Source organism: Oncorhynchus mykiss, chromosome 21 (assembly GCF_057628025.1).
Source record: "Oncorhynchus mykiss isolate SJ-2025 chromosome 21, ASM5762802v1, whole genome shotgun sequence".
Lineage (NCBI taxonomy): Eukaryota > Metazoa > Chordata > Actinopteri > Salmoniformes > Salmonidae > Oncorhynchus > Oncorhynchus mykiss.
The window spans coordinates 12,956,334-12,982,843 of NC_143042.1; the positions used below are offsets into that span (position 1 = coordinate 12,956,334).

Genomic DNA, 26,510 nt, shown 5'->3' on the forward strand with positions numbered 1-26,510 from the left:
ATACTATTCTACTGTATCTTAGTCCGTTCCGCTCTGACATCGCTCGTCCATATGTATATAGTCTTAATTCATTTCTACTTAGATTTGTGTGTATTGGGTATATGTTGTGTAATTTGTTAGTTATTACTTGTTAGATATTACTGCACTATCAGAGCTAGAAGCACAATCATTTCGCTACACCCGCAATAACATCTGCTAATCACGTGTATGTGACCAATAAGATTTTATTAGATTTGATAAGTCGGAATATTTCCTAACTTCCTTTGACAATTTGTACAACCTGTGACCAGCTCAACTCCAGCTGTTTATTTGCCATTCAACATGTGTCAGAGCCAGCTTATCTGAATTCACAACAGGGGCATGTTGAGGGTGTTGCTTAAACAGACGGATTTTGATAGGGATTTTTTTTATTATTATGCTAATTAAATCCCGGGGCGAGGATATCAACTCTAGGAGGTTAAAGTCAGGACAACCTGCCCTCTACATACTCCTGAAACAAGAAATGGCTCCACTCCAGTCCAATTTAGTGCTCCACTACACCTTTAAGCGGATCAACTTGACCTTTAGCTCCTGTGGATAAAAGCTTCTAGCTTGCTCCCTATTGGTGCCTTCAATCAAGGACATGAGACATTAGAATCACTCTAAAGTCACTCTCAATCCATTTGCTCTCAGGCCATTGCTGTGCACCAGAGTGCAAAGGGGCAGTATCACCATCTACACCTGCGGTGTTACCCATTCACCTTCAAACCCTTCCATGTCAATCTCCATTATGATGGATCAGTCGTATCTTCTTTACACAACTGCCATAGCCATGGTCTTTAAAGACAGTCGTCATACATGCAATGTATACAGGAGGATACATTCATCTACTGTACGGACAGACAAATATGGGGGGTAAACGGTTTTCATTAGGAATGAACAACAACGTACTGTGCAATATCCACAAGGTACTAGCACAAACTGTACTTTCAAACTAATGCTAATTTACATAGTGTGATTGCTACAGTCAAAAAGACAGCACCAAGCACGTTCACATGATGAGTACCCTCGTAATGACTCCATACTCAGGATTCCATATGGATTTCGGAATTAAACAGACCGTTGAAGCAATTTTCTGAATATCTGCATTTCAAAACATATGTTTACTGCTAGTACACAGTGGTCATGTTGGTATACAGTATGCCAGATGGTGAGATTCTGGAGGATGGGCATGAGATGCAACACATAAGAGTGAAGTCTATTTGAGAGTATAATGGCTCTGGTATGTTAGCATGGCAACAGCATAATGGCTGCCTTTTGGGCAAGATGTGAAGGTCTAGAACATGTAATTATGTCCTGTTGTTGTTATAAGTGGTCCATTGACCTAATAGCCAATGTGGCTCACAGTGTGTCTCACTGCAAACGGCAAGGAGTCACATAATACACAGCTGTGGGAGGACATGGGCACTAGATGTTTTTTCATTCACTGTGTGGTAGAACCACAGACTGTACATTATAAAGGGTCACGCTAGAGCACTGTGTGAGAACTAGTTCAATGCTGCATGCTGCTCTTAGCACTGTGCAATCAGAGCACACAAACCTTAGTTTGCTTCACGCAAAGTACGTTTCCAAGATGGCGTATCAGTCGGAAGTGTGTTGTCTTGTGTCTTAAATATTGTTTTCCCTTGTTTTTTTCGTATATATTTTGTATATAGACTGCTCAAAAAAATAAAGGGTACACTAAAATAACACATCCTAGATCTGAATGAATGAAATATTCTTATTAAATACTTTTTTCTTTACATAGTTGAATGTACTGACAACAAAATCACACAAAAATGATCAATGGAAATCAAATTTATCAACCCATGGAGGTCTGGATTTGGAGTCACACTCAAAATTAAAGTGGAAAACCACACTACAGGCTGATCCAACTTTGATGTAATGTCCTTAAAACAAGTCAAAATGAGGCTCAGTAGTGTGTGTGGCCTCCACGTGCCTGTATGACCTCCCTACAACGCCTGGGCATGCTCCTGATGAGGTGGCGGATGGTCTCCTGAGGGATCATCTCCCAGACCTGGACTAAAGCATCCGCCAACTCCTGGACAGTCTGTGGTGCAACGTGGCGTTGGTGGATGGAGCGAGACATGATATCCCAGATGTGCTCAATTGGATTCAGGTCTGGGGAACGGGCGGGCCAGTCCATAGCATCAATGCCTTCCTCTTGCAGGAACTGCTGACACACTCCAGCCACATGAGGTCTAGCATTGTCTTGCATTAGGAGGAACCCAGGGCCAACCACACCAGCATATGGTCTCACAAGGGGTCTGAGGATCTCATCTCGGTACCTAATGGCAGTCAGGCTACCTCTGGCGAGCACATGGAGGGCTGTGCGGCCCCCCAAAGAAATGCCACCCCACACCATGACTGACCCACCGCCAAACCAGTCATGCTGGAGGATGTTGCAGGCAGCAGAATGTTCTCCACGGCGTCTCCAGACTCTGTCACATCTGTCACATGTGCTCAGTGTGAACCTGCTTTCATCTGTGAAAAGCACAGGGCGCCAGTGGCGAATTTGCCAATCTTGGTGTTCTCTGGCAAATGCCAAACGTCCTGCACGGTGTTGAGCTGTAAGCACAACCCCCACCTGTGGACGTCGGGCCCTCATACCACCCTCATGGAGTCTGTTTCTGACCGTTTGAGCAGACACATGCACATTTGTGGCCTGCTGGAGGTCATTTTGCAGGGCTCTGGCAGTGCTCCTCCTGCACCTCCTTGCACAAAGGACGGAGGTAGCGGTCCTGCTGCTGGGTTGTTGCCCTCCTACGGCCTCCTCCACGTCTCCTGATGTACTGGCCTGTCTCCTGGTAGCGCCTCCATGCTCTGGACACAACGCTGACAGACACAGCAAACCTTCTTGCCACAGCTCGCATTGATGTGCCATCCTGGATGAGCTGCACTACCTGAGCCACTTGTGTGGGTTGTAGACTCCGTCTCATGATACCACTAGAGTGAAAGCACCGCCAGCATTCAAAAGTGACCAAAACATCAGCCAGGAAGCATAGGAACTGAGAAGTGGTCTGTGGTCACCACCTGCAGAGCCACTCCTTTATTGGGGGTGTCTTGCTAATTGCCTATAATTTCCACCTGTTGTCTATTCCATTTGCACAACAGCATGTGGAATTTATTGTCAATCAGTGTTGCTTCTGTAACGGATGTGAAATGGCTAGATAGTTAGCGGTGTTTGCGCTAAATAGCGTTTCAATCGGTGACGTCACTTGCTCTGAGACCTTGAAGTAGTAGTTCCCCTTGTATGTAGCGAGGGCCAGCCGACTAGAGCATACAGGTCGCAGTGGTGGGTAGTATTTGGGGCTTTGGTGACAAAACGGATGGCACTGTGATAGACTACATCTAGTTTGCTGAATGGCTTCCTATTTCGCAACAAAGCATCCTTCACTCATGCTGCCAAACATACCCTCGTCAAACTGACCACCCTACCGATCCTCGACTTCGATGTCATGTACAAAATAGCCTCCAACACTCTACTCAACAAATTGGATGCAGTCTATCACAGTGCCATCCGTTTTGTCACCAAAGACCCAAATACTACACACCACTGCGACCTGTATGCCCTAGTCGGCTGGCCCTCGCTACATACTCGTCGCCAAACCCACTGGCTCCAGGTCATCTGTCAGTCTTTGCTAGGTAAAGCCCCGCCTTATCTCAGCTCACTGGTCACCATAGCAACATCCACCCACAGCGAGCGCTCCAGCAGGTATATTTCACTGGTCATCCCCAAAGCCAACACTTCCTTTGGCCACCTTTCCTTCTAGTTCTCTGCTGCCAATGACTGGAACGAATTGCAAAAATCCCTGAAGCTGGAGTCTCATATCTCCCTCTCTAACTTTAAGCATCAGCTGTCAGAGCAGCTTACCGATCGATCACTGTACCTATACACAGCCAATCTGTAAATAGCCCACCCAACTACCTCATCCCCATATTGTTATTTATCTTCTTGCTCTTTTGCACCCCAGTATCTCTACTTGCACATCATCATGTGCACATCTATCACTCCAGTGTTAATGCTAAATTGTAATTATCTCGCCTCTATGGCCTATTTAATAACTTACCTCCCCACTCTTCTACATTTGCACACATTGTACATAGATTTTTCTATTGTGTTATTGACTGTAGGCTTGTTTGTGTAACTCTGTGTTGTTTTTGTTGCACTGCTTTGCTTTATCTTGGCCAGGTCACAGTTGTAAATGAGAACTTGTTCTCAACTGGCCTACCTGGTTATATAAAGGTGAAATAAAATAAAAAATAAAATAAAATTGAATGCTCTCAGAGATAATAAGAACATGCTGAATGTGGTTCAATCATTGAGATAGAACAAATTGTAATAACATACTTATAGTAATTCCATGTAGTCCTGTAAAGAGCAAGTACATTCATATGTGTCCCATTATCAACTGCCCGTTATTACTGTAGGTAGTTATAGCATATTCATCATATCTTAGTTGAGACCAGGTGACTCATTTCCTTACAGGTCTATCCCTAAGCTGTAAGACCTGCTCCAGCTCCACCTGCTGGTTCTTTTGTCTGCTCTGTCAATCATAGCTCCATTATCTGCCGTTCTCAGATAGCTACTGGATGTGCATGCTTTTGCTCTACCCCGAACAAACACTTACCTGTTCCAGAGCATCCACTGGTTTGTGCAAAACGATGCAAACAGAGAATTAAATCCATGCATATCTGAAACAACAACATTTACAAGCATTTCGCTACACCGCAATAGCATCTGCTAAATATGTGTATGTGACCAATATAATTGATTTTATGTAAGTCTAATACCAGTGAATATCAGCAGCCGATTTAATTACAGTACCTACTTTTGTTATTATAATTCAATCCTTTATCTATTTAACCCGTGACTGTAACCTCCTCCGGAAAATGAAAGTTCATTCAAGTGGTGATTTTTAGGAAGAGATATAAACAAAAATATGTTCACATTCCTCCAGACTTAATGGATTCTCCCATGAGGATGTGTATGTAGTAAGTGAACGACCGAGTCGACAGTAAATTAATTGCTGGATCCACCCAGTTGCCAAGGTGATAGCCACAAGGAAATTATTGTTTCAGAAATGTGTTGTTTTTGCAGTGCTGCTGGCTATGTTGGATATGTTGACCGTATCAATTATGCACTGTGACTGTTACAACCACTAGAGAGAGCCATTTAGCTTTACTCCAGCAGTGGCAGTCAGAATTGATTTCATGCCCAGCAAAGGTTAGTGGACTATACTCCACTCCGTGGGGAAGGGAGTTTCTGGTTACTCCACCAACGGAGTAGAGCAGAGTCCAGGCATTGTGGAATTCAGCTTTGACTACATCGATACGTCAAAAAATGTAAATTGCTAAATGCCTACTGTGTACCTATGTTTGTCCTCTGTAGTTGCGTGCCTTTGCTGAAACCCATACCTTTTCAATAAACGTTAACCAAATACAATCACCAACAGTTTACTTGTTGAGATTCAAATGGCACATAACGTAGTTGCCATTTTAGAGCAACAGCAATGAGCAAACACTCACTCGGTGGTTGTATTTGGATTTCAGCAAACAAAGGCACGCAACTACAGAGGACAAGCGTAGGTACACGGTAGGTGTTTCACAATGTAAATGTTTTGAAGTATTGCCCTTGGGCGAATCGATGTAGTTGGTGCTAGATCCCACAAAGCCTGGTCTCTGATCCACTCTGTTGGTAGAGTCGTCAGGAATGTCTTTCACCGTGGAGTTTAGTACGCTAAGCAAAGGTATGCTCAATTGGCTGTTGGTTTATTAGTTTGTATTTTATAATGATTTAACTAGGCAAGTCAGTTAAGAACAAATTCTTATTTACAATGACAACCTACCCCGGCTAAACCCTCCCCTAACCCGGACGACGCTGGGCCAATTGTGCGCCGCCCTATGGGACTCCCGATCACTACCGGTTGTGATACAGCCCGGGATCAAACCAGGGTCTGTAGTGACGCCTCTAGCACTGAGATGCAGTGCCTAAAACCGCTACGCCACTCGGAAGCCCAGTAGTATCTTCCAAGTAGTATCTTCTCCTTTGATAAAACTAGTATTTAATCGGGTGTCAATTTGCCTGTTGACCACTGTTATTTTCAGAGTGCACCCAATTTCCATAATTTCCCAACTCAACTCATTGTACCGATTACTGAAGCCTACAGCAGAATGCTCACCAAGCTAAATTATGCTCATTATCAGAACCTAAAAGGAGGAAATTATGTCCTACATCATAGCTGCTCAAAGATAGAGATGAGGAGCAACACTCATAATGTACAGTTTTTGTTTAAAAACCTGACAGACATAATCTGATAACTAACAGTTTTCTAGACAGTTTTGTGGAGCAACAAAATAATATTAATACCAGTATGATATGGTATTCAAAATGATTAATATTAATAAAATAAATCACATGAATAAGATAATTTACACCCATATAGATGCTATTTGGCTCATGTATAATGGTCAGTTTTCCATTAGTTATTTTATTCCCTACAAAATAAAAACCAATAGTCTGCCCCTGGGCAAGGCAGTTAACCCACTGTTCCTAGGTCGTCATTGTAAATAAGAATTTGTTCTTTACTGACTTGCCTAGTTAAATAAAGGTTAAATATTATTTTTTAATCCAAAAGTAATTTTGCAACACTATGGAGTAGTCTGTGATTGGCCTTGGTTGGCGCATGCGCAGTGGGATATACGGCAAACTTGTGGAAGTTGGGAATTCGCCATGAAGCTTTATCAAAAGGTGTTGCGTACGGCTCGAGAGAGCACTGGAAAGTGAACTTTTGGAATAGCGTTAAGGTCGCCCTTCAAGAAGTTGACGCTTGTGAAGTTATTCTTTTTGAATTGGGTAAGTTTTTTAAAAAGTTTTTTTTTACATGAAATTTTGTATTTCAGTTATAACGGACCAGTTTTTTTGTACTTTGACCGTCAATTGTGTGGTTTGTATGGGTTAAATTTAGTCTGCGCCATTGGATTATATATGGCCAAAAACAGTCGTTTTTCTATTCAATTGAAAAACAATGGAGAAGATTTGAGACCAACTTTCTTGGAAAGTGATTTACGATACTGCTGTGCACAGCTGTCAGTACGTTAATCAGTTGATGAGACGGCAAAAGCTTTGGCAAGCTGATGAAAACAATGAATGGGCAACAGTTTGATACATTTTCACCTTTACCACAACTCGTGATTATGGTTACAGTGTAGCAATGAGCAATAACATCACTAATATTAAAAAGTGTTGCATACCACTGAAGTTTTTACACAATGGTCAGTGGTGTAAAGTACTTAAGAAAAAATACTTAAGGAGTTTTTTGGGGGAGTATCTGTACTTAACTATTTATATTTTCGATAACTTTTACTTCACTAACGTTATATTCCTAAAGAAAATAATGTACTATTTACTAATTCCATTTTCCCTGACACCCAAAAGTACTCGTTACATGTTGAATGCTTAGCAGGACAGTAAAATGGTCTAATTCACACAATTATCAAGAGAACATTCCCGGTCATCTCTACTGCGTCTGATGTGGCAGACTCACTAAACTCATGCTTCATTCGTAAATGATGTCTGAGTGTGCTTCTGGCTATCTGTAAATAAAACGGTGCTCTCTGTTTTGCTTAAAATAAGGAATATGAAATTATTTATACTTTCACTTTTGATACTTAAGTATATATTTTAGCAATTACATGTACTCTTGTTAAGTATATTTAAAACCAAATACTTTTAGACTTAAGTAGGATTATACTGGGTGACTTTCACTTTTAGTTGAGTCATTTTCTATTAAGGTATCTTTACTTTTACTCAAGTATGACAATTGGGGAACTTTTTTCCACCACTGCATATGGAATGCACACCTCTGGTAGGTCAACGTTACCTTCAGTTCAGGTAATTTCATTAACTGTAGACCTATTCATAAAGGGGGGGCTTAATTCTTGCAATTGTGGGAGACAAGGACAAGTTAGTTCAACAACGTCATTTGCATTTGGCGAGTAAGAATTGTTTATCTAGAGCCCATGTCAAATTCATTCATTGTGTCCTTACATTTAAGGGCTCATAGTTTTATTGGTATTACTCTGTAGTCTTAAGTTGTCCAGGAAAGAGTGCTCCTTCCTGAGATATTGTCTGTGTCCTGGCTCTTGGCTATCTCTCTGTGTATTGGGTAGGGGGACTGAAAGCATAACAAAGGATTTACTCTCAGACAAAGACTTTGGCTCAGTCTGCTGCGCTCAGACCAATTACTGTATTTTAGATTATATATGTATTATTTTTTTGGTCAAATGTCCTAAGGATAGCATGTATTATACAGTAGTGTATCCAATGACTGCAACATTATCAGGCAAGGATAATCGTTTTAAATCTGTATCAGTGCTGCAAGACAACATATTCTTCACCACAAGTCCAACTGAAAGTTGTTGTACAAGCCAGGTCCAGCCATAAGACCAGACTTCCAAGAGCTATAGTGACAGCTTTATGTTGACAAATGTGCCCTCCAACCTAATAGCAAGGAGACAATCAACTGTGTGTCTGTCCTTTTGAAGCAAAGGTTTTTCATTTCAGCATTATGTGCAGGTATGTTTTTTTTAAAACATTTATTTTCCTTAGGCAGTGTGTCCTGTCAGTTGTTTCTCCCTCAGGCAGAGTTGAATCAGTTCCAGCAGAGGTGAAGTTCATTGATATAGTGTGGGTTGGTCCTAGTTTGTTGTGGAGAGCAAAGTATTTTAGCATACAGCTCCTTCATCCAGTTTTCAACTGAGTTATTTGACAGACCCAGCTATGTGACGTAATAGATGTCTAGCATCTAGCTTAAAAAACCCTTCCTTCAGCTGCACCCACCATTCAGACCTACTTTCCCTACACATTTCCCTTTCCCTACACTCCATCCATACTTCAGGAGGACTACTCCTGTGGTGGGACAGCTCCTGGGCTCTTGGTCAAACTCAGAATGTTGTGAAGCAGTTTGGGGCATTGCTGGAGTAGACCTGATCCTTGTACTTGACATTTTAATGTGAAAACTTTGTTTCTTTCATTCCATTTGTTGTTGAATTCTTATACACATTTGCATATACAGTAGCCTAAATTCCTGACTGGAATAATGTGCTTTCTGTTCACACTAAACCTCTTTGACAAGATCTTTGGCTTGCGTCACATACCAGTAGTAGCAGGGCTCAACAGTGCGACCATTTATTCACCACCATTTTATTTGAGAAATTAAGGATTCAAGCTTTAAAAACTCAAATATTTTTAATTGTGCCCCTACATTTCTTGGTGTGCTCCTTGTAAAAAGGTCAGCGTAGAGCCCTGAGTAGTAGCTGGGAAAATGACAGTGTGACTGAAAGGAAGACATTTCTCAAGCATGTGACAGGAAGGACTTCCTAACAGGACATGGCGAAGGTCATCCTGAGTGCAGGGATGCTTTGGCCAGCAGCCTTGTTCACTATATAGCCTAGCCTAACTTCAGAGATGATTGTCTGTCTTATTTGTGTTCAGCCATGCCAAGCTTTCAGCGCCTGCTTCAAAATCCATATTCAGTCTACAGTGGCAGATAGTCAAACATATGCGCATCATAACTACAGCTAATGATGACTAGCCCCAGGACATACATAGGAAATGCATAATTAAACTGACATTCAGTTTCTTCAGCGTGGCTATTAGTTGGAATGATGTGTATTTGTTATTGCTCTGTTCAGAATTGCAGTGTGTTGAATAATAACACCAGTCTGTTTGGAAGGGGTCTTTGAGGCCTACAAGTCACCACAACTAAGGGAACAATAAGGCCAGTCAGACATGTAGTAAGATGTCCAACGCAGCATTTTCTCCCTGTACTCTGCCCTGCCTGTGACGTTGTGTAGTTGCTCCCCCCAAGTGTGTGTTTTTGGCTGTAATTTAGTCGGGACATGCGTAAAACGGCTGTACCTTGTGTTCTCTATCCCTTGCTTTCCATGTGACTCTGAGCAGGACAAAGAGCTGTTTGTGTGCCATGTCTACAGAGCCGCGGCCACCACGACCACAGGGGTGAAGTCCCAGCCTACTATTACAACTGCAACCTGACCTCACTCCAGACATGACAAAAGGACCATTAGACATCTAAGGAAAAGAAGCATTCAAACAAGCCAAGGGGTTTGAAATAGTTGGATGCTGTTCAGGAATTGGTGCACGTTTAGTGTAGTTGTATGTTTTTGTTTTGCTTTACATCCTGGCACTGAAGACTGAAAGCGCCTGATGTTGTGTATTTAGGTGCTGTATGGCCAAACCAACATCCAGTACTACTGTTAGGACATTCATAATTTGTATGACTGAAACATTGTGCCATATGGGGTATTTCAATTCTCTACCCTACTTTGAGCCCCCTGTTAAACAACAGCTTACCAGCTGAAGGGGAGACAAGTGCATAGGTCAGTTTAGTTCTGAAGGACACATCTGTGGCACAGCTGGAACTCTATAGCTACGTAGCTATTAGTGTGTGTGTGTGTGAGGGAGAGAGAGGCTCGTCAATGGGCCAGGCGGTGTGTTTTTCTTTTCGTAAGAGTCGCACCTCCCCCTCCATATCTCTACATCTGGTTGATGTCAAACTATGTAAATAAACCAAAAGAATGTCTACCTAATGATTTCAAAGGCAAACCTGAGCCACATGGGTTAGCTCTCGCTTACAATGCACACATTCAACAATGAGACCGTACTAGGAGATTTAAATGTATTTTTTTCTAGTGGTAGACCTTTGTTTTGTCTGATGACATGGAAGCTTTGAAAAAGAAGAACCCGCTGGTTGTTCAGAGGGGTTGGCACACAATGTGTAGTGGATTGGTTGTTATCCGTGAGTAAGTTAGATTATATTAGGGAAAACTCCATGGTAATGGAATTACGCTGAAAATCAGATGTTTCACTTTAAAATGTATACCAAACACAAAACAATACATCTCAATTGAGATGGTTTGGGATGAGTTGGACCGCAGAGTGAAGGAAAAGCAGCCAAAAAGTGCTCAGCATATGTGGGAACACCTTCAAGACTGTTGAAAAGAATTCCAGATGAAGCTGGTTGACAGAATGCCTAGAGTGTACAAAGCTGTCAAGGCAAAGGATGGCTACTTTGAAGAATCTCCAATATAAAAAATATATATTGATTTGCCCAACACTGTTTTATCCCCCCCCCCCCCCCCCATAGGTTTGATGTCTTCACTATTATTCTGCAGTGTAGAAAATAGTACAAAAATAAAGAACACCCTTGAATGAGGAGGTGTGTCCAAACTTTTAACTGGTTGTGTGTGGCAGAGCACATCTGGAAGAGGTTTGAAGGAATCCAGGGGGAGGGCTGGTCATACAGGTCACAGAGATGCCAGTGTCAGTTACTGAACTGACACCTCATACTGAGCACTGAACTGCTCTGGAATGAAAGTTTCAATGCCTTACCCACAGTAGAATTGTCTGTGTAGCCTAGAGCTGACGAGTTGCCATTTCTGGCAGACAGTACTTTACAAGGCTGCATAGATAACTTTTTCTGTAGAGACTGTGGTTTTAAAATTTGCTTTGGGTGAATCTGCCAGCCACTGAGTGATATAACAGAAATGGAAAACTCTTTGCTCTTCACCATAAAGTGGTACTTTACTGGTTCAGTGAGTCATTGTGAGTAGATGGGCTGTGTGGTGTTAATTCCCACTACCCGTTTTAGCAAAGACAAAGACACGCATTACAATTGTACTTGTTTTTCCATTGTGTCCATGGCGCTCTACTTTCAAAAGGTATGCTTCAGTTGATTTCATTAGGTCCTGATTTTAATATTAGATAAAGACCATGTTCTCTTGCTATTATTTAAATGTAAACTGCCCCTTAGAACCAACTTAGGCTGTTTAAAACCAGATATGTGACATTAGTATCGGAGTCAGGAACATCAATTCTAGTGTCAAAATTGACTACAGGATAATTTTCGCCATTTAAGTCAGTCTCATCCAAAACTGAGTTTTGTAAGTTTGTCACGACTTACTGGGGGGGTTGGGTATGGATTACAATCATCATGCCCACTAACACGAGAGAAGCAGCTGTACTGATTGCACTCCATCAGCTGCCCACGCTCTATCCAATCATAGCAACCAGAACCTCCAGACAGTGAGAGAGACCTGCCCATTACACAGCGCCTCAGACTGGTTTACATAAGACCACACATTATGTTAAAATAACCCTTGGCCCTAAGCCCTTTATGGAGTGGCCACTTGCTGATAGTTTGGTGTCAATCATTTGAGTCTGCCTCTTTTTGGGGCAAAATGAGAATTGAGACTGACAGAGTGTTATCAATATTCCAAAACCCATCGGTGAGCATCTTGTATCCCCCCTGTAACCTGTTTTGTAACATGATTCCCTATGAAATGCTGCCAGACAGACACATTCTGGTAATAGATGTTGAGAAAGGTGTAAAAAAAACTAGACGCACCGAAGCACACCTTGCCAGTGACTTGATAAGCTGAATGTGGCTCACTGTACCTGCTAGCTACTACCTGTTACATAGCGTCATTGACACACACAGAGTTGGAACTTAGCTAGCGAGTGATTTCGGGCACTGATAAACAGCGTGTAGCTTGTACTTTAAAGCGATTCCATGGTAACAGAATCGAGCTTTGGTTCCGTTTCTTTACTTTTAAAATGTATGCCAAACAAAAAACATTGATTTCAAAGTTTAACAAACCATACAACACTATGCCCAAGGACTACTTTTAACAACTTCTACAGAAATATTTACAAAAATGAATTTAGTGGAGGAACTGTGCAGATGCAAACTTTGGTAATGGAATTATGGTCAAATCTCCTTCAGGTTTTTCTGCAATCACGTTCTCCTAAAACGCTGTTAAATAAATGCTCCATGAATATTCAAAGATAGCTGACACCCTACTCATTCTGCACGTATGACATGGCACATTGAAAAAAATCTCTCTTGGTTATTGATCTATAGTAAGTGAAGTGGATATACACCGAGTAACGAAATTACATCATGGGTCCCTGATCTGTACTACACGGAAATGAGTGATGCACCGATGACATTTTTGTCCGATAAGATATCTGATATTTTCCTTGCCAAAAAAACAATAGCAAACTGATAAGAAACATTTTTGCAGCCTTTTAAGCATTCTAGTACAGTTAAATAATTAACACACACACATGGACGCAGTGGTCTAAGGCACTGCGTCTCAGTGCAAGAGGCGTCACTACAGTCAGTCCCTGGTTCGAATCCATGCTGTATCACATCCGGCCGTGATTGGGAGTCCCATAGGGCAGCGCACAATTGACCCAGCGTCGTCCAGTTTTGGCCGGGGTAGGCCGTGATTGTAAATAATAATTTGTTCTTACCTGACTTGCCTAGTTAAATAAAGGTTTTACACACAGTTATTTTGTTAGCATTTACGGATGTCCCCATTACCAGTAAAAAAAAATATCAAAACCTATTTCTCTTACTTGCTGTGCTGTTTTGTTATTATTTTGTTCAGTCGTTTCATTCTCAACCAGGATTTCATCATCAATTTTTATTTGTCACATGCGCCCGAATACAACAGGTGCATCATTAATTTCCGTGTAGTACAGATCAGGGATCTGACAGTGAAATGCTTACTTAAAAGCCCTTAACCAACAATGCAGTTAAGAAAATCCCCAAAAAATGTGAGATATAAGAATTACAAATAATTAAGAGCAGCAGTAAATAACAATAGCGGGGCTATTTACAGGGGGCACCGGTACAGAGTCTATGTGCGTGGGGCACCAGTGTCGAGGTAATTATGTACATGTAGGTAGAGTTGTTAAAGTGGCTTTGCATAGATGATAACAGAGAGTAGTAGCAGCAGCAGCATTTTGTGCGGGGGCAAATGCAAATAGTCTGGATAGCCATTTGATTAGCTGTTCAGGAGTCTTATGGCTTGGGCGTAGAAGCTGTTAAGAAGCCTCTTGGACCTGGATTTGGCGCTCCGGTACCGCTTTCCGTGCGGTAGCAGGGAGAACAGTCTGACTAGGGTGGCTGGAGGCCTTGACAATTTTATGGGCCTTCCTCTGACACCGCCTTGTATAGAGCACATTAATGAGCATGCAATACGACTTTCCTCAGTACGAAATCCTCAACAACCCACTGTGCTGTGTCAGACTCAGCAAGCTCATGGGGCTGATATCGCTGGTCCAAATGTCAGTCGTGAATCTAATAGCAGTGACGCTATTACTGTGTAACTCCGGTAGTGCAACATCTGAAAAATAGCGCACTTGGTATATTAGTGTCTAGTTTGAGAAACAGACTCCTCACAAGTCCTCAACTGGCAGCTTCATTAAATAGTACCCGCAAAACACCAGTCTCAACGTCAACAGTGAAGAGGCAACTCCGGGAAGCTGGCCTTCTAGGCAGAGTTCTTCTATCCAGTGTCTTGTTCTTTTGCCCATCTTTTTTTGGGCCAGTCTGAGAAGGCCAGCATCCCAGAGTCACCTCTTCCTTGTGAGACGTCTGGACCTGGACTCTTCACTTGTGAGGTGTCTGTTTCTCAAACGAGACACTCTAATGTACTTGTCCTCTTGCTTAGTTGAGCACTGGGGCCTCCCACTCTTTCTATTCTGGTTAGAGCCAGTTTGCGCTGTTCTGTGAAGGGAGTAGTACACAGCGTTGTACGAGATCTTCAGTTTCTTGGCAATTTCTCGCATGGAATGGCCTTCATTTCTCAGAACAAGAATAGACTGACCTGTTTCAAAAGAAAGGTCTTTGTTTCTGGCCATTTTGAGTAATCGAACCCACAAATGCTCATGCTCCAGTTGTATTGCTTCTTTAATCAGCACAACAGTTTTCAGCTGTGCTAACATAACCCTTTTGAAATGTTTTAATCAATTATCCTTTTAAAATGATAAACTTGGATTAGCTAACACAACGTGCCATTGGAACACAAGAGTGATGGTTGCGGATAATGGGCCTCTGTACGCCCATGTAGATATTGCAAAATCAGCCGTTTCCAGCTATAATAGTCATTTACAACATTAACAATTACACTGTATTTCTGATAAATGTTGAATTTATTTTATTGGACAAAAATGTGCTTTTCTTTCAAAAACAAGGACTTTTCTAAGTGAACTTCTGAACGATAGTGTGTAGTGTACATTATATAGGTATGCACATCAGCTTTGACATCGGTTTTGCACATCGGTGTTAAACTAGACATCGGGCCAATGCCGACATTTTCAGCTAATATCGTCCGTTACCGATATGTTCGCTGATGTATCGTGCCTCCCTAAATGGAAATGCATGATTATGGGAGTAAATTTCCTTCTCATGTTTCACATGTTTGGATAGCAGAGCACAGTAGAATACAATACAGCTCAATACAATATACTACTGTACTTTACTGTACTCACTGTACTAGCCAAACTTGTGAAACAAATGTCTATGATAGGTTCAGATTTGGTCCGGTCCATCTGTGGACGTTAACATCAAGGTCAGGGTGGACTGACCGACTATCAACTACTTTTCAACGTCCATGGACGTCCGGTGTCGGTCGGTGCTCAGTGGGTGAGTATGCCTGGTTAAAGTAAATGGAAAGAGTGGGAGCTCATAGGTAGGTGTCATAGGGCGGAGCACAATTGGCCCAGTGTCGTCCTGGTTAGGGTTTGGCCGGTGTAGGCAGTCGTTGTAAATAAGAATTTGTTCTTAACTGACTTGCCTAGTTAAAGTAAGGGTGTTTTCACACTTGGTCCCTTTCAGCCAATTTTTATTTTTACTCCGTGTGCACGCAGACCCCCCCAAAAGAGCCCCTGAAGCGAACCAAACTGAGTCCATCTCGGTTTGCTTGGATTCCATGGTCCAGGTCCATTTTTTAGGGAAACCTCCACAGGTCAGGTTTGCTTGTTATTCCAGTACCAAACACTAAACTACTGCAACACTGTTTCCCCTGCCATAACCCCTCTCATTGGTGCCACAAAAGAGATGATGATGTTGAGAAAAGGTGTGCTGTTTTTGGAGATGGTCTGTTTGGTTCCCTTCAGGGGCTCTTTTGAGGGGTCTGCGTGCCTTTGGCATGTTCACACTGCACCAAAAAACAGTACCTACCAGGGTACGATATGTGAATATAACACACCCACATCAAACCACACCCACAAGACAACTCTGGTTGTGCTTCAGTCATGGCCCCAAACATTTTTATAAGCAATCTTCAAAACGAGGCAAAATATGAATGTGCAGTTGCCCTTTTAATGTATTTACATCATATGCAAACTGTTGTCTCTCCCTATTAAATATGTAATTTGAGACTGGAGTAATACTAATTTGCTAATCCAGTATGTACCATTTAATTTACTGTGACCTCAAGCTATGAGACTGATTGAGAGAAGGTGAAGGGGTAAAAGAGGATGAACGCTAAAGAAGTTATATGATATCTTGTCAACTTTGCTGATATTTAATCTTGCATAGAAACGTTTGTGCCAAATCCTGTCTCAGAAGCATTCGACCTACTGAATTACTATGTTAAAGGAACTAGAGCTTGCCTGCTTTGAGTGCATTTACCCTTTCTTTATGCTCCTTATTAGTTTCATTTTACTATCCCAGAGAGGGAACGTTCATGTTTGAATTCTTAAAACTGCTGTTCCAGTTAGAAACATGTCCACGTTTTGGGTGTCCCTCTTGGGGTGAGACAAACGGCTGACCAAATAAAGCTTCCCCCCTCCCTGGAGTGAGAGTGGGATGGCTCTCCGTCAGAAGGAAATGCCTTGGGAGGAAAAAGCAATGGTACTAAAGGCGTCAGCATGTTTCGTTTCGGCAGTCGCCTAGCCAAACTCGGCTAACCGAACGAGTGTGCTCACATGCGCTCTTATAAGAAAAAGCGGCAATAGTACTGTTTGTCCAGCTTGAGATGCCGTAGCCAATATACACTTCCTCGAAATAGTCCGAATTAATTTTAGACAACTAAAGAAATCTGTCATCTCTTTTTGCCGAAGAGATCTTAGTTCTAGTTCTAAGATCTTAATTTTACATCTAAGGTGTTTGGTGCAGTATTTTTCAGCCGAAAAAGTCAGCAAATAATTAATCTTGACGATAACATCATTCAGATTATTTCAGTTATCAGTTGGCATGTCCAGTGAACAATGATTCTGCTTTGTTTTTTTTAAAAGGGTGTGAACCATCCAAGACAATTGTGTGGGCAGCTTTATAAAACGAATTGTTTTCTGCTGGAAAATGTTTCTGTGTGCGCAACTCCCTCTTCAGTTGCCCTGCCATTGCTGGTACAATTCATCATTGTTTATTGAGTAGTGCAACTGTATAGCAATGTAAGCCTATTTTGAAGGGAATATTACCCATGTAGCCTAAAGGGCCCATGATGGAAGTGGGTGACTGAATGTGACGGCTCCCTCTCCCCGTCTCTAATAAAGGCCAATTATTTAATTTGGCTCTTTTAGCCCCCCTCTCCTACCCTGAGTTATGCTTCCCTGGACAAGGAGAGGGCTCTCTCTCATTACCCTCCAATTCAATTGACTTTGCGTCGTGATTATTTCATATCCTCTCAGGCTATTTTACATTTCTCTTTTAGATTGTACATTTGTTTTTGTGAATTCAATATGTAATATAACATTAGACCTACCATGAAAGTGAAGTTGTCTGGTCCATTTAGGTGAATGAGGTGCATGTTGGGTCAGGAGGCTGGGAGTGATGCTTTGTTATTGAAGCTTAGATTTCCAGCCAAGCCAACATGCTGTGGGGAGAGATCCCTGGTAGAATGGGACCATTATTCCAGATAAGAGCCAACTCTCAATCCCCATGACTGCTCAGGGAATCTTTGCCGGGGTGAGAAATCACTGTTATGGTTTTGCCTCTGAAAGCTCCTCTTTGTTTTTGACTTGCATGTTGTGGTCACTTACAGTTCACTTCACTCGCAATACCATGGTCCTAGTTTCCTTTCTGGTTTCCTACATTGGAAATCTCCATATGCAAATGTTGGGTAACTGTCTGGCAGTTTACAATCACCTTATCCTCTCTTTTCATTAGGTGGCCCAGTTGCCCCACACATGCTCCATGGAAACGCCCAATAGGCCCTAAACAATTTCCAAGTAAACACCCAGTCATAGGCTTAAGTCGTGACCCCATTATTAAAGTTAATTGCTGAGGTCGGTACTAAATGCAGTCATCAATGGGGAAGTTGTGAGGCACCAGATTTACAGTATAGGAGAATACATGTAGGAGTACCTGTTGACTCTGACTCTGAGGTAGGAGTAGGCGGCTGAGACGCATTTGATTCAGCCAATGCATCGGGGGAGAAATACAACAGTCAATGTCATCATACAACCGTGAATCTTCATGATAGATAATATTTTCTTTAGAAACCTTATAACCTACCCGCCTGTCCAACATCACTACTCTGGACGGCTCTGACTTAGAATACGTGGACAACTACAAATACTTAGGTGTCTGGTTAGACTGTAAACTCTCCTTCCAGACCCATATCAAACATCTCCAATCCAAAGTTAAATCTAGAATTGGCTTCCTATTTCGCAACAAAGCATCCTTCACTCATGCTGCCAAACATACCCTTGTAAAACTGACCATCCTACCAATCCTCGACTTTGGCGATGTCATTTACAAAATAGCCTCCAATACCCTACTCAACAAATTGGATGCAGTCTATCACAGTGCAATCCGTTTTGTCACCAAAGCCCCATATACTACCCACCATTGCGACCTGTACGCTCTCGTTGGCTGGCCCTCGCTTCATACTCGTCGCCAAACCCACTGACTCCATGTCATCTACAAGACCCTGCTAGGTAAAGTCCCCCCTTATCTCAGCTCGCTGGTCACCATAGCATCTCCCACCTGTAGCACACGCTCCAGCAGGTATATCTCTCTAGTCACCCCCAAAACCAATTATTTCTTTGGCCGCCTCTCTTTCCAGTTCTCTGCTGCCAATGACTGGAACGAACTACAAAAATCTCTGAAACTGGAAACACTTATCTCCCTCACTAGCTTTAAGCACCAACTGTCAGAGCAGCTCACAGATTACTGCACCTGTACATAGCCCACCTATAATTTAGCCCAAACAACTACCTCTTTCCCAACTGTATTTAATTGATTTATTTATTTTGCTCCTTTGCACCCCATTATTTTTATTTCTACTTTGCACATTCTTCAATTGCAAAACTACCATTCCAGTGTTTTACTTGCTATATTGTATTTACCTTGCCACCATTACCTTTTTTGCCTTTACCTCCCTTCTCACCTCATTTGCTCACATTGTATATAGACTTGTTTATACTGTATTATTGACTGTATGTTTGTTTTACTCCATGTGTAACTCTGTGTCGTATCTGTCGAACTGCTTTGCTTTATCTTGGCCAGGTCGCAATTGTAAATGAGAACTTGTTCTCAACTTGCCTACCTGGTTAAATAAAGGTAAAATAAAATAAAATATATTGTTTAAAAAAGAGGAATATGATTTCATATTCATCCAAACATGCGGACTCTCCTTCACTGCAGCCGAGGTGAGTAAAACATTTAAACGTGTTAACCCTCGCAAGGCTGCAGGCCCAGATGGCATCCCCAGCCGTGCCCTCAGAGCATGCGCAGACCAGCTGGCTGGTGTGTTTACGGACATATTCAATCAATCCCTATCCCAGTCTGCTGTTCCCACATGCTTCAAGAGGGCCACCATTGTTCCTGTTCCCAAGAAAGCTAAGGTAACTGAGCTAAACGACTACCGCCCCGTAGCACTCATTTCTGTCATCATGAAGTGCTTTGAGAGACTAGTCAAGGACCATATCACCTCCACGCCTCCAACTCAATCATCAAGTTTGCGGACAACACAACAGTGGTAGGCTTGATTACCAACAACGACGAGACGGCCTACAGGGAGTTGGTGAGGGCCCTCGGAGTGTGGTGTCAGGAAAATAACCTCACACTCAACAAAACGAAGGAGATTGTGGACTTCAGGAAACAGCAGAGGGAACACTCCCCTAGCCACATCGATGGAACAGTAGTGGAGAGGGTAGTAAGTTTTAAGTTCCTCGGTGTACACATCAGACAAACTGAATTGGTCCACCCACAGAGACAGCATCGTGAAGAAGGCGCAGCAGCGTCTCTTCAAAGCACTCACAAACTTCTACAGATGCACAATCGAGAGCATCCTGTCGGGCTGTATCACCGCCTGGTACGGCAACTGCTCCACCCACAACCGTAAGGCTCTCCAGAGGGTAGTGAGGTCTGCACAACGCATCACCAGGGGCAAACTACCTGCCCTCCAGGACACCTACACCACCCGATGTCACAGGAAGGCCCTAAAGATCATCAAGGACAACAACCACCCGAGTCACTGCCTGTCCACCCCGCTATCATCCAGAAGGCGAGGTCAGTACAAGTGCATCAAAACTGGGACCGAGAGACTGAAAAACAGCTTCTATCTCAAGGCCATCACTGTTAAAAAGCCACCACTAACATTGAGTGGCTGCTGCCAACACACTGACTCAACTCCAGCCACTTTAATGATGGGAATTGATGTAAAATATATCACTAGCCACTTTAAACAATGCTACTTAATATAATGTTTACATACCCTACATTATTTATCTCATATGTATACGTATATATTGTACTCTCTATCATCTACTGCATCTTTATGTAATACATGTATCACTAGCCACTTTAAACTATGCCACTTTGTTTACATACTCATCTCATATGTATATACTGTACTCGATACCATCTACTGCATCTTGCCTATGCCGCTCTGTACCATCACTCATTCATATATCTTTATGTACATATTCTTTATCCCTTTACACTTGTGTGTATGAGGTAGTAGTTTTGGAATTGTTAGCTAGATTACTCGTTGGTTATTACTGCATTGTCGGAACTAGAAGCACAAGCATTTCGCTACACTCGCATTAACATCTGCTAACCATGTGTATGTGACAAATAAAATTTGATTTGATTTGAAATGTACCAGGGACACAATTATGCCCCTAACAACAAATACCGGACATGTGCATTGTAATTACACTTGATCACACAAGACATGGGAATTCCCTAATGTCCCATTCACATGGAGGGAGAAAATCCTACATCTTATTTGCAGTGTCATTCTACAACTAACTGTAGGCTAGAACATTATCCTTACTACCAGGAAGTGGCTTACAAATTAAGGTGCATAGAAACGCCTTTCATCAAATATTACTGTAATCATCACTAAAGTTGTAAAATCTGCTAGTGTTGTAATGTCCTGACTCTTGGGTGGTCTCTGTCCACTTTAGTTCTGTCTGTGTGAAATGTGTAGACTTGAACTACCCATGGGGTTCATGTAATTTACTGCTCAAGTTTTAAAAGCCATTGAAATGCCATTTTCAGACCGATTTTTACAAGCACATCGTCTAACTTGTGCTGTCGTCTTCTGGGCAATGGCTGTTCAGTTTGTCATTGGTCTTTACTTGACACTTCTGTTTTCTTTTCAGATCCACAGTGGGGGGGTGAAGATGATGTCCGACGCCAGCGAGATGTTGGCTGCCGCCTTGGAGCAAATGGATGGGATCATAGCAGGTAACGCGCAAAACTCACTCACATTCTGAACTGTGGGGCGGATCCCCCTCAAATATGTACATAAATGCCTCTTAAATAAGACCCTGATATCTATCCTCTGGACTAGGGTTCCCATGCTGCTGCTCTTAGGATATGACTGAGGTACTGGTCTGGGATGTTTCCCAGTGCAGTCCTCCAATATGAGAAAGCAAGACGTTCCATTGTTTCAGCAGTGATGGAAACAAATTATTATTCAAGGCCTACTGCTAATATGATTTGCAGGCATTGCATGCCTCATCCATGGCCTGAAGGGAGGGTGGCACGCCTGTTGGGATGGCAATCCTACGTCTTCCATCTGTATTGTATTTTACAGTTATGTATGTATTTATTGTAGTGGTCATGTACGTGGCTCAGTTCATAAGAGCATGGCACTAGCAACACGAGTTGTGGGTTTTGATTCCCACTTGGGTCACATACAAAAATATATGGACTGTAGTCACTTTGTTTAAGTGTCTGCTATGTAAATGGCATATTACAGTACTGTATTGGCCAATGCAGTTTTTGTAGAGCAGTGTGACCCCAGCAACTTAATTTTGGATACAGGTTTACTGTATAAGGGATGCATTTTTTGTTTTGGACTTTATGAAATATTTGCATATTGTTATTGTTACTGCACTGTAGGAGCTAGAATACAAGCATTTCACTGCACCTGCTGTAACATTTCTAATCTGTGTATGCAACCAATACACGTTAATTTGTTACATACATTCTGTAGTTGACAAACCATGTAAAATCTATAGCTTCACCCAACTTCAATTAAGAACAGTCAGATTAAGTTATTCTAAAATGTATTTTAACCGAAGAGAATCATATCAAAAGTAATGTGAACATTGTGTTGTGAAAGGCAATAACTTTATATGAACATGGGCCCCTGAGTGGCGCAGTGGTCTAAGGCACTGCATCTCAGTGCAGGAGGCGTCACTACAGACACCCTTGTTCGAATCCAGGCTGTATCACAACCGGCTGTGATCGAGTGTCCTTTTTATGCGGAGCACAATTGTCCCAGCGTCATTTGGCCGTTGTAGGCCGTCATTGTAAATAAGAATTTGTTCTTAACTGACTTGCCTAGTTAAATAAACATGAATTGCAATATGAAACATGTATTTTTAGATTAGACACAAGTGTCTATGATCTTGTGTGTTGTACTTAGTCAATTGAAAATATGTTTAGTTTTGAACTGCCTTTTTGAGTCTGTTTTGAGTTTTGTACTAAGAGCTATGAAAATGTACCACATTCTGAGTGACAATTGCACCAAAGCAATAGAAATGGTCAGTCAGACACCAGAGGGAAGTTTTGGACCTATTATTTTTTTGATGGTAGATGAGCAGAGGGGACAGCTTTAAGAGCCCAGGCTTTTCCACTGACTTGTATATTTTTTAGAATTGACCTTTCCAAGAGGGATGGCTGATCACATGACATCCTCTAGCCCCTGTTACCACAGAACCCACTGCGGTCACTCTGTCCCTGGCTGCCTTTTTAGGGAAGACTTGTATATTTATTTATCCCTCTCTTTATTTTTCCCTTCTACATTTCTATGAAGGTTGACAGATTATAGTACACACTGGAAACGTGGCTTTTCCAAGTCCAACACACAAGCTTCTGCTCAGGCCTCTTGCACAAAAAAAAATATATCTAATCTGTTATTCTTTGCTTTTAAAATGTGTGGTATGTGATTTTTCAGGACACATTCAGAAATCCACTTCTGCAGCGCATCACATGGGTCAATGACATCCCACGTGGTGATATTGTCTTTCATCCTCCTAGTTGAAGGGAATTAGGAGAGGATGGGCGAGGCTCACACTTCCAACCACAGGGCTAAAACTATAGATGTACCAGTCAAGTGTGGACACACCTACTCATTCAAGGGTTGTTCTTTATTTTCACTATTTTCTACATTGTAGAATAATAGTGAAGCCATCACAACTATGAAATAACATATGGAATCAGGAACCAAAAAGTGTTATTTTAGATTCTTAAAAGTAGCCACCCTTTGCCTTGATGACAGCTTTGCACTCGCTTGGCATTTTCGCAACCGCTTCACCTGGAATGATTTATCCAACAGTCTTCAAGGTGTTTCCACATATGCTGAGCACTTGTTGGCTGCTTTTCCTTCACTCTGTGGTCCAACCCATCCCACCACAATTGGGTTGAGGTCGGGTGATTGTGGAGGCAGATCTGATACAGCACCTCTCCTTCTTGGTCAAATAGCCCTTACACAGCCTGGAGGTGTGTTGGGTCGTTGTCCTGTTGAGAAACAAATGATAGTTCCACCTAAGCACAAACCAGATGGGATGGTGTATCGTTGCAGAATGCTGTGATAGCCATGCAGGTTAAGTGTGCCTTGAATTCTAAATAAATCAGTGTCACCAGCAAAGCAACATCACATGACCACCTCCATGCTTCACGGTGGGAACCACACATGCGGAGATCATCCATTCACCTACACTGCGTCTCAAAGGCACGGCGTTTGGAACCAAAAATCTCAAATTTGATCTCCTCAGACCAAAGGACAGATTTCCACCGGTCTAATGACCATTGCTTGTGTTTCTTGGCCCAAGCAAGTCTCTTCTTATTGGTGTCCTTTAGTAATGGTTTCTTTGCAGCAATTTGACCATGAGGGCCTGATTTCACGCGGTCTCTGAACAGTTGACGTTGATGTGTCTGTTACTTGAACTCTGAAGCATTTATTTGGCTGCTAACTCTAATGAACTTATTCTCTGCTGCAGAGGTTAACTTTGGGTCTTCCTTTCATGTGGCGGTCCTCATGAGAGCCAGTTTCTGCGACTGCACTTGAAGAATCTTAAATTAATCATGGACTGTTTTCTGTTTGCTTATTTGATCTGTTCATGCCATAATTTGGACATGGTATTTTACCAAATAGGGCCATCTTCTGTATACCACCCCTACCTTGTCGCAACACTGATTTGGCTCAAATGCATTAAGAAGGAAAGAAATTCCACAAATTATCTTTTTAACAAGGCACACCTGTTGAAATGCATTCCAGGTGACTACCTCACGAAGCTGGTTGAGAGAATGGCAAGTGTGTCGAGTGTACAAAGCTGTCAACCACCCTTTGCCTTGATATTTGAAGAATCTCAAATACAAAATATATTCTGATTTAAGACTTTTTTTTTCTGTTACATGATTCCATATTTGTTATTTCATAGTTTTGATGTCTTCACTATTATTCTACAATGTAAAAAATTAAGATAAATCGTGGGTGTGTCCAAACCTTTGCCTGGTACTGTATATCTAAGCTTCTAACTTGCTTATTTGTTCCTAACCACCTCTCTCCTAACCATGGCCCCAACAGGCTCCAAGGCCATGGACTACTCCAATGGGCTGTTTGACTGCCAGTCGCCCACCTCTCCCTTCCTGGGAAGCCTGCGGGCGCTGCACCTGCTGGAGGACCTGCGGGCGGCGCTGGAGATGATGGACCAGGATGAGAGGGAGGGCCTCCGCTGCCAGGTCCCTGACACCACCGCCGACGGCCTAGTGGAGTGGCTGCAGCAGGGACAACTGGTAGGTAACTCCCTCTGCATTTGCAACAGTAAGAAAACAAACACTGTTAATGTTAGTCAGTATTTTTACTATTGTTAGACATGCTCTGGAACAAAGTATTTGTTAAACCTCCCGCTTTTGGCTGAATGTGTCTGTGTAGTTCATACATGCATCGTTTATGAGCGGAATTACTGTCTTACCTCAATCTGCCCCTTGCCATTTGAGTGGCAGCTAGTTAGATGCGCACACAGCAGAGTGAGCGAGAGAGCAATGATGTGGTACATCAATTTTTGGCTCGCGAGCGCTACTTTCAGAACTGCTGGCTAAAAAGTATACAGAAGTACCGGAGGATCTCTTTAATGCATGAGATATTCCCAATTTGAGTGTAATCATGGAAAATGTATTGCTGATGAGTATTCCACACATCGAAGTACTTTTATTTAGACTAGATTCCTTTTGTGTGATTGCACAGGCAGTGGTCTGCTTTGTCTTCACAGCCTTACCTGTTATTTATACCTTCACTCTGTTGATTGTATGGCTATTGTGTGATGACATGCTTTGTGAGTAAGTGTCTCTGGAGCGGTGTCTGAAATGGTTTCCATCCTCTTTACTGGAGATTATTCACAGTGAGGCTCATGTTTTCCTCCCTCAAGCCCTTTCGTTCCCTGTGTGAAATATGAGAAGAGGAGTTCAGTTTTTGATTCAATTGCCACTTTAGTCACACATAAAGCACTTGCATGTGAGAACCCTATTGACCCTCACGTGTCTCTCAAATAACATGCATTTCACGTGTCACCGGCCTTTTTTTTTCTTTTTTCTCCCCAGGGGAAAATCATGTGATGTTTTTCAATGTAGGGATGCTATGACACCTGAATGCTGTATGCTGGCCTTTGAGATGGAGTGGTACATATGACTGGAGGCTGCTCTATTCCTAGGGTCAGGAGTCTTTCCTGGTATGGTGGTAGGGCAAGAAGTTATTCCTGACCATATTTATGGCCTCTCTAAGCACTTGGCTTTGGTTGTTTGTGATTTCAGACCAACGGAAATGGCTCCGCCATGATCTACCAGGAACGACTGTCACGGGTGGAGAGTGATAAGGAGTGTCTCGTCCTCCAGGTGTGTGTCACGAGGCCATGAACAAGCAGAGACCAGCTTTAACAAATAGGAAATACCACCCCATATTGAGAAAATGTGAACATTAGCAAATACATTGTACATGCAAACCGTACATTAGCAAGGGTGCTCTGTTTAAAGTGTATTTGGTAGGTAGCTGTTGAATTCAGTAGGTTTTACCTATTCATGGAGTGAGTGGAAGACATGCATCACAGAGCATGCTCTTAGATCACTAACCCATACCCTGAAAACAACACGCAGATGACATGTGGCGTATTATTGAGTGACGACTGTCCCCAG

General features: G+C 42.3%; 1 protein-coding gene across 3 annotated transcripts in view; it reads left to right on the forward strand.

Annotated features, from left to right (window-relative positions):
* Nucleotides 1–5,513: 5,513 nt before the first annotated feature.
* The window catches only part of LOC110500003 (liprin-beta-1), a 34,022-nt gene continuing 13,025 nt past the window's right edge, over nucleotides 5,514–26,510 (forward strand). The window contains exons 1-4 of one of the 3 annotated variants that reach the window (XM_090213824.1): nucleotides 5,514–5,635; nucleotides 21,473–21,557; nucleotides 24,910–25,118; nucleotides 26,133–26,213. In XM_090213824.1, the coding sequence (XP_090069950.1) occupies nucleotides 21,494–21,557; nucleotides 24,910–25,118; nucleotides 26,133–26,213 (354 nt within the window). In that variant the 5' untranslated portion in view covers nucleotides 5,514–5,635; nucleotides 21,473–21,493. Of the gene's footprint in view, nucleotides 5,636–6,650; nucleotides 6,896–21,472; nucleotides 21,558–24,909; nucleotides 25,119–26,132; nucleotides 26,214–26,510 lie in introns of those variants that run through there. The other 2 variants (XM_036957290.2, XM_036957288.2) reach the window with 2 other exon arrangements.